The sequence below is a fragment of the Fundulus heteroclitus genome, chromosome 24 (genome assembly GCF_011125445.2).
Source record: "Fundulus heteroclitus isolate FHET01 chromosome 24, MU-UCD_Fhet_4.1, whole genome shotgun sequence".
Taxonomy (NCBI): Eukaryota; Metazoa; Chordata; class Actinopteri; order Cyprinodontiformes; family Fundulidae; genus Fundulus; species Fundulus heteroclitus.
In genome coordinates, this window is record NC_046384.1 from 2,932 (window position 1) to 11,066 (window position 8,135).

The 8,135-nt window shown below is 42.5% G+C and overlaps 1 protein-coding gene across 1 annotated transcript; it reads left to right on the plus strand.

Moving 5' to 3' along the window:
- Positions 1-2,921: 2,921 nt before the first annotated feature.
- On the plus strand, positions 2,922-7,657 carry LOC105918781. The gene is made up of 9 exons (XM_036128163.1): positions 2,922-2,957; positions 3,050-3,313; positions 4,014-4,268; positions 4,343-4,588; positions 4,692-4,949; positions 5,032-5,331; positions 5,408-5,677; positions 5,852-5,935; positions 6,655-7,657. Exons 2-9 carry the CDS (start codon positions 3,255-3,257, stop codon positions 6,719-6,721), a joined length of 1,539 nt encoding a protein of 512 aa, XP_035984056.1. The 5' UTR covers positions 2,922-2,957; positions 3,050-3,254; the 3' UTR covers positions 6,722-7,657.
- Positions 7,658-8,135: the final 478 nt, after the last annotated feature.

Below are 8,135 nucleotides of genomic sequence, written 5' to 3' on the forward strand. Positions count from 1 at the left end.
ACAATATAGGATTACAGGTGGGATTAGACATTTACAATATAAAGTGCAGCAGTGGTCAGAATGTAACAATGCAGGAGAAAAACAGTGCACAGAATAATGAGCAGTATGCAGTTCAGACCAAATCATCACTAAATGTTTCCTTCTTGTTGTTCCAGGTTTTATCTTTGGAGCTCAGATCTTCCTGAACAAACCAGGTTCTTAGTGGATCTGTTCTGTGCAGCAGCAGAGAGAGAACAGCAGACAGGAGAGAAGATGCTGGAGCTGTTAGCATCAGTCTGCAGATATGAAACATTCCCTGTAGAGGATGAATACATGGATGATGAAGATGATAAATATCAGAGTGACTTCCTGCTGGATCTGTACTCCCAGATGAAGGACCGTGAGACTAAAACAGGTCTGAGTCTCCTTCCATCATTACAGTCAGTTTTCCAGTCAGCTCCTGCAGTCTGGACCATAGACCTCTCAGAGAGAAAGACCTCCATCCTCCTGGAAGTGCTGAGACTCCAACCAGAGAAGAAAACAGTGGAGCTGAGAGGCTGCTCACAGGAAGAGAGTGAAGTGAGGAGTTTCATACAGTGTCTGCCTTATATCTCACAGCTCAGGTACAGTAATGCAGTCATTTAGTATTTTATTTAGTTGTGTTTATCAAATAGTAAATGGTTTGTACTTTTATAGTGCTTTATCTAGTCTGATGACCCCAAAGAGCTTCACACTACAGTCATTCAGCCATTCACACTCTGACGGTGGTGAGCTATGCTAGTAGCCACAGCTGCCCTGGGGCAGACTGACAGAAGCCAGCAGGAAATTCAGCTGAAGGGTTTTTTCTAGTGACTAGGGATGGATATCGTTAAGGATTTATTTATACTATTACTCTTAACGATATCCTTTATTGATCCAGCATTTTATTGGTACCCTTATTGATACTTTTTGTAAAAAAAAAAGGTAAAAAAAATAAAAAATAAAAAAAAATAATGATCATTAACTGGTTTATTTTTTAAAAGGTTTTGAACAAAACCACACATAAAATTACAAAATATATTTTTTCAGAAATAGAGCAATAAATACATTTTATAAATGATCTGACATGTAAGAAATGCTGAAACACTATATCTTTAATAAAACATATGTTTTAAGAGAGAAATATCTAAATTTATGAGACAAAACATTATAAAAACTCTGTTTCGACAAAACATACCTATAAAATAATTAAAAGTATTAAATAATATTTTATCTGAATACAAACTACATTGATAATTTTTTATACTATCAATTTTAACCAAAAGAGAGCAGAGACACTCAGTGATGAGCTGAATCAATGAGAGGCTGCGTGAATCAGTTACAGGGAGGATCTATTTAAGAGCAACAGTTTCAGAGAATAAATATCATTACCTGTTAAAGATTTATAATATATTGTAATGATCTCTGTTTTCCATGTTAAGCTGAGGTTGTTCTAGTTATAACTCTAAGTGCCTTCAGTTAAATTCTGAGTGTCTTTAAATGCAGTATTACTCTGGCTACCCGGTTTCTATGGAAATGAATTGATTGACTGTGATTGGTTCTTCTTTTTTTCCCAGAATTCACTTGTTCTGGTGTTGAGGCTGAGATCATTCTCTCCTGTTCTGGCCTTGGCTACAGCCTACAGCAGACTGTGTAAACGTCTGGCTAATAAAGAGCCACTGAGAAAACTTCTGAGAGTTTGTTTAGCATCAAGTTTGTTACAATATTTACATCCTGCTCTGTGGAAACTTTGCTGATAAGTTACTCGTTTTCTTTGGGAAACAGACTTCAAGCTGAGTTTGCTGCAGCAGCACAGTGACACTGACTGACTGACTGACTGACTGCCTGTCAGAGTTTCAAAGCAGGAGGAACTCACAGCTGATGGTGTGATGAAGAGATGTAAACTCAGAGCAATCTGGGCTTTTACTTGTTGCCAAAGTCTCAAAAAACACAAAAAAAATTACTAGATCCTTTGCTTGTCTCTTTTGAATAAAAAGTCACTAGAAGGATCTGAAAAGTTGCTAAGTTGGCAACAGTATTGATGAAAGTAAGCGAGGAGAACATGTGAGAGCAGAACATTAGCCCCTCCCATCAGTCACCTTAAAGTGGAGAATATTAAAAACAATGTTTCTGTTGGAGTCTCCCTGAAAAAATTAGTTTGACTTTAAAAATATGGTTAAGATGAACGATAAGGTGGAAGCTTGTTGGTCCGCTATGACCCTCTGTTGAGGCCCCAGGGCCGTTTTGATACCAGGTTTTAGTACCAACCCCCACTAGAGACACAATGACTGAGACTTAGACAACTTTATTGTCATTTTGTATGTACAGAGTGCATACAGAACAAAATGTCATTATATACAGCTTACAACAATATAAGATTACAGGTGGGATGAGACATTTACAATATAAAGTGCAGCAGTGATCAGAAAGTAACAATGCAGGAGAAAGACAGTGCACAGAATAATGAGCAGTATGCAGCTCAGACCAAATCATCACTAAATGTTTCCTTCTTCTTGTTCCAGGTTTCTTCCTCAGAGCTCAGATCTTCCTGAACAAACCAGGTTCTTAGTGAATCTGTTTTGTGCAGCAGCAGAGAGAGAACAGCAGACAGGAGAGAAGATGCTGCAGCTGTTAGCATCAGTCTGCAGATATCAAACATTCCCTTTTAATGAAAGATACTCTGGTTCTAAATATCAGAGTGACTCCCTGCTGGATCTGTACTCCCAGATGAAGGACCGTGAGACTAAAACAGGTCTGAGTCTCCTTCCATCATTACAATCAGTTTTCCAGTCAGCTCCTGCAGTCTGGACCATAAACCTCTCAGAGAGAAAGACCTCCATCCTCCTGGAAGTGCTGAGACTCCAACCAGAGAAGAAACCAGTGGAGCTGACAGGCTGCTCACAGGAAGAGAGTGAAGTGAGGAGTTTCCTACAGTGTCTGCCTTATATCTCACAGCTCAGGTACAGGTTGTTTTATTTAACATTATTAGTTAATACAGTTTTTTTTTTTTTTTACATATGTCTGATATGTCATTGGTTTCTCTGTATTCCAGCTGTGCTCCAGGGTTCTTCCAGAGTGTCTGTTCCTCCTTATCAGTGAGATCCAGAGAGGAGGTCCACCAGCTGGGGTCTCTGCTGCAGCTCCTGGACTTCAACCTGCTGCTAACAGGAGAGTTACGCAGGAAAACCTGCAGATCTGTGAGCAGAGTTCTCCAACTGTGTGGATCTAAAGTGGATCTGGTCCTCAAAGCCAACAAGATGTCTGCCAGAGGAGCGTCGGTCCTCTTTAGATCTACAACACACCTCCACAGTCTCAGGCAGGAACCTCCTTTTCACCACTAATCTGCAGTCGTGTTGAACCATCAGATCTTGATTGTATTAAGATTCTGGGTCTGCTTCCTGCTCCATTTCACCACGGCCCGTCTCACCCGCTCCGAGGATTTGGTCGCAAAGGAAGAAACAATTATCAGACACTAAACACTTATAACATACTTATAACATATATTTATTTCATTTTGGAATTCCAAAAAGGGAGACAGCACTTACAAACTTTACCATCGACCTCATTTAGCCTATTACCCCCCAGAAGTGTCTTCTGCGCAGTTTAAGCTGTTGTCTCTTCGTACAACCCCAAACATATCTTTTTAACAACACCTCAAGAATCCCTGCAGGCATTCAGTCTCCAGCACACATGTGCTTTCTGAAGCTGTAAGTAATAGCCCTGGTCTGTTTCTAGGACTTAACTAAGATAACACTGAGAACCGTGAGAAAGTTTTCAAACTGTAAACTATTCTGCAGAATCCCTCATAAATAACTCTCATACTGGTCTGTACCTGGAGCCTTACTGGAGCTGGAATGAAGTCATTGTTTTTCAAATAGTCTGCAAAACTCCCCATCCCAAGTCACTGTTTAATGATTAAAATTCGGGTAACTTTAAAAATACAGTACACTATTATCATAAAAACGACTATATATTCTACATAACAATCTCCATCATGTCTGTCTTTCTGATTTCAGACTTTCCAGCAGCGTGGCCTTGTTCCTGTCTCTGTGGGTGAGAAGAGGCAGGGTGGCCTCTCCTCTGGTTGTTGAAGAGCTTTCTGTGGTCTCCACCGAGGCTCGACCTTCACAGAGAGTCTTTCTGAAGCTCTGCAGCAGTTTGGCGTCTCTGCTGAGGTTCTGGACCGTCAGACGGTTGGACCTGACTGAGTCCTGCCTCCCTGCTCAGAGTCTCTTCAGTCTGCTGCTTCATGATGCTCCTCTCACTGTCAGGTAAAGGTCTCTCCTCTCCTCCATCAGCTGGACTCATTGATCCTCAGTAAGGATTTAATCTGTGAACTCCTCAGACTGAGTGAGGAGAGTCTCCAGCAGCTGGTGGTCCTCCTCCATGAGGTCCAGGACCAGGAGTTGACGTTGTCCTTCCTGAATAAGCTTGGTGGAGACCTGAGCTCCTGCAGGCTGAGCTGGGAGGTCCTTCACTATCTGCTGCAGCAGCCGTCAGCTCAGACCATCACTGTGAACCTGAAGAAGAACCACTTACAGGACAGAGCTGCACAGCTGCTGCCCTTCCTGCACAGGCTGATGCTTCAGAGGTGGAGGTTTAGTCTTCTTCTCATAAATAGTTGGTCTGATCTTCCATCTGCAGCCTCTGGTTCCTGTAACTAAACAAAGTGTCTCTCCTCTGCCTGCTTTCAGGCCCAGCCCCAGCTTTGTGAGGACGTCCATCAGAGAGATCTACAGAGGTCGCAGCAGTCACGTGATCCCCGGTCTGCTGAGGTCACTGGGTCATGTGATCAACCTGAGCTGCACGGAGCTGGACTCAGAGGACGCTGCTGCTCTGCTCTTCGTCCTCAGACACGGTGATGGAGTTAAGCTGAAGCTGCTGTGGAGCTCCATCCCTGCAGATGGAACACAGTCCATCCTCAGGATGCTGCGCACAGTTTCTGATCTCAGGTCAGATATTAGAGCTCCTTCCCCTGATAAAACGTTCCCTCCTGTTCTTTAACTGGTTGGCTCTCTTCTCTGTTCCCACCAGCGTGGACAGGAAGCAGCTGCTGAGCTTCATCCGCTGCTGCGCTGCCTCTGACGGCCAGCAGGAGGCGTCGGACCTGCTGAGGACTCTGCAGCACAGCTTGGACCTGTCCCTCTCCTCCTGCGTGGAGGTCCCAGAGGAGGATCAGCCTGAGCCTCTGAGGGTGACGGCTGCCGACTGCAGGGCCGTCTCCAGCGTCCTGAGACGCAGCAGCAGGGACACACAGCTCCACCTGAGGGACTGCGAGGTGGAGGACAGCGGGCTGGACCTGCTGTTTCCTGTCCTGGACAGGGTCCGTCTCAGGTGAGGAAGAGCGCCGCCGAAGATGAAGCAGAAGCTTCTTCACTTTGATGATCTTTGCTCTTTTGCTCCTGTTCAGAGTCAGTAAGACGGTCCTGGTCCAGCTGCTGTCCCTGCTTCCTGTGGACTGTGAGAGGGACACAGTGAGACGGGCCGTGTCCCTGTGCAGAGCCCTGGGAGGAGAGCTGGACCTGAGTCACGTCCCACTGGATCAGAGTCTCTGTGGATCTCTGGTCCTGATGCTGGACCACTCTGAAGGTCTAACAGAGCTGGACCTCAGTCACTGCCAGCTGACAGACCAGCTGCTGCTCCAAGTCATCGCACATCTGCACAAAGTCCAGGTCCTGGAGTAAGTGTCCCAGACCGTCCCCTCTGTGGGAGACAAACACAAACACTTCCTCGGTTCTGATCCAAAGTGGAGCAGCTGGTCATCTGGAGCCTGCTGCTCTTCTCTGTGGTTCTGAATGCTTCCTTGTTCCCAGTAGAACCAGACATAATGCAGAATGTTGTGTTTGTGTTCCAGTCTGAGTCACAATCAGATCACCGATGCTTCCACTGCTCCGTTACTCCAGCTGGTTTCCATCAACCCCTCCATCGGTCCTGTGAGGTGAGCAGACATTAGTTCATCTTGAAATATTTAGTTGGCCCAGGTTTATTTTTATTTTTCAAAATTGAAATCTTGGCTAATAGGCCACGCCCACCTAGAGCATTTATTACCACACTGAGCCACTAACGACTGTTTTTGATGGACCCACACTAAGGTTTTTCTGTTCAGACACCTTTGCAACATAAACTTATCATTATAGCTCTCCTGACGTTGGGTGTTTTGAAACAATTAAAATTTCAAATGGGTTATTCTTACCATAGATACCCTGAGTCAATGTTTTAGCTAGCAAGCAGTAAAAGCTAAACACCCATGTGATGTAAAATCATCCAAATTGTATCTGTAACCAAGGACTCACTAGTTATTACCCAAAAATGTGCTGAATCTGATTACACACCCACCCTAGAGGCAGACACTGATAATAATTTATTAATCATAATAAATATTTATGTAGCTGTATTTAGGCTGTTGTACCATTCTGTAAAGAAACTTCTTAAACTCTGCAGTTTCAGTTGTTCAGAGACAGGTTCCAGTTTTTTTTCTGATCCAAAGATGATGTTTGGAGATCTAAAGTATCCTGGAACAACAGTCTGCTGAAGATGAACTCTGGTACCTGATCTCCATCATCTCTCTCAGAGGAATCCTGGCTGACCTCCCAGCAGCTAAAGCAATGTTGTTATGTCTGAATGAGTCACATCTGCTCTGATTTGTTCTGTTTCTAGACTCTTCAGCAACAACATCTTCAACAAAACTCCTTACAAGGTCAACAGGAAGTTTGAAGTCTGGTGAAGCAGCTTTCAGTCAGCTGGTCATGTGACCAACAGGAAGTTCCTGTCTTCTGGTTTATCAAGAACTTCTCTCAGGATCATCAAATCGTCGTATTGGTTGAAAACACTGTGAGGGGGTCAGCAGTCTATTTGATCTGTTTTTCTTCTGGTTTCAATATTTCAGTCCAGAAATCTCAGAGGAACCATGCAGTAACTGAAGGATCAGGAAGAAAACTAGTTTGGTACTTTAACTGGGCCTAACTGTGTGGAAATGGAAACATGGGAATCATTTTAGTTCAGATTTAATGTCATGAAAGAGGTGGTGGCCATTTTCTCTGCTGCTTCTTTAGTTTAGATTAAGATTTCTGAAATGATACACAAATAAAATTATGCTTTACTGTAAACTGCAGAGAAACTTCATTTTCCATCACATCCAGTTTAAAGGCTTTGTTTTAACCAGTTGACATGTTCCACTAAACTCTGATCTCAGAGCAGTTTTCTGTAACATCCATCCTTGTATCTGGAGGTAAAGAGCTGTTTTACACATCTCTCTCTCTCTCTCTCTCTCTCTCTCTTTCTCTCTCTCTCTCTGTTTATTTACTGAAGAAATAAATTTGGATTTTGTTTATTGTAAAGAAATTTAAATTCAGCTCTAAATCCCTAAATATTTCTTTTCATCATAGTTAATATTTTTTCCTGATTATTTTAGTGGGGTACTTGACACCATGTTTTATGTTCTAACTTTATCCTTCTTTTGAATTTAAAGTAATGTATTTGGACTTTGGGAGCTATATCAAGGTTCTGTACTGTGGGGCTTTTTTGGAATTCAGACCTCAAAGAAACAACAGGGTAATTAAGATGTACCTGATTGGTTAAGTTTGGTTAAGTTTTTTTTCATATTTAATACAATTTTAGGTTTTTGGGTGCTTAATGAGCCAATAAAGTTTTTAATAAGGCTGTTGTTTTGTATTTATTCAACTGTATTCAGATATTGTAAATAGCCCTACACCTTTATTTTAATACTCTATGAAGGTTAGTTTATTGTTTTCAGATTAACAAAAAAAATTGGTCTGGAACAGCTTCTATTTAATTTTTTATGCTTTCAGAAAAATAATACTGACAATTATTAAGCTTAAACAACATTTTATTTTAAATAGAAACATCCAGTTTGTCAGGGTTCAGTCTTTACCTGTCTCACCTTGGACAGTTCCAGCGCTTTTCCATCTCATGCAGCCCAGGTCTCATCAGTTCCACCTGCCGTTCCTAATCAGGCCCAGACTCAGTTCACCTGCCATCCTCCCTACTTAAGCTCCCTTCAGTCTGCTCTCTGCTGCTGGATCGTCTTCATCTAAACCATGTCCTGCCAAGTGCTACCTACATCTGCCAGTCAGAACGTCCATGTCTTAGTTTTATATTCAATTAAAATGTAAAGTGAT

Coding starts and splice junctions, on each gene's coding strand:
- LOC105918781 (XM_036128163.1), top strand. CDS start 3,255: ATGTCTGCCAGAGGAGCGTCGGTCCTCTTTAGATCTACAACACACCTC. Junction 4,589..4,691: donor CACAGGCTGATGCTTCAGAG/GTGGAGGTTTAG, acceptor GCCTGCTTTCAG/GCCCAGCCCCAGCTTTGTGA. Junction 5,678..5,851: donor CACAAAGTCCAGGTCCTGGA/GTAAGTGTCCCA, acceptor TTTGTGTTCCAG/TCTGAGTCACAATCAGATCA.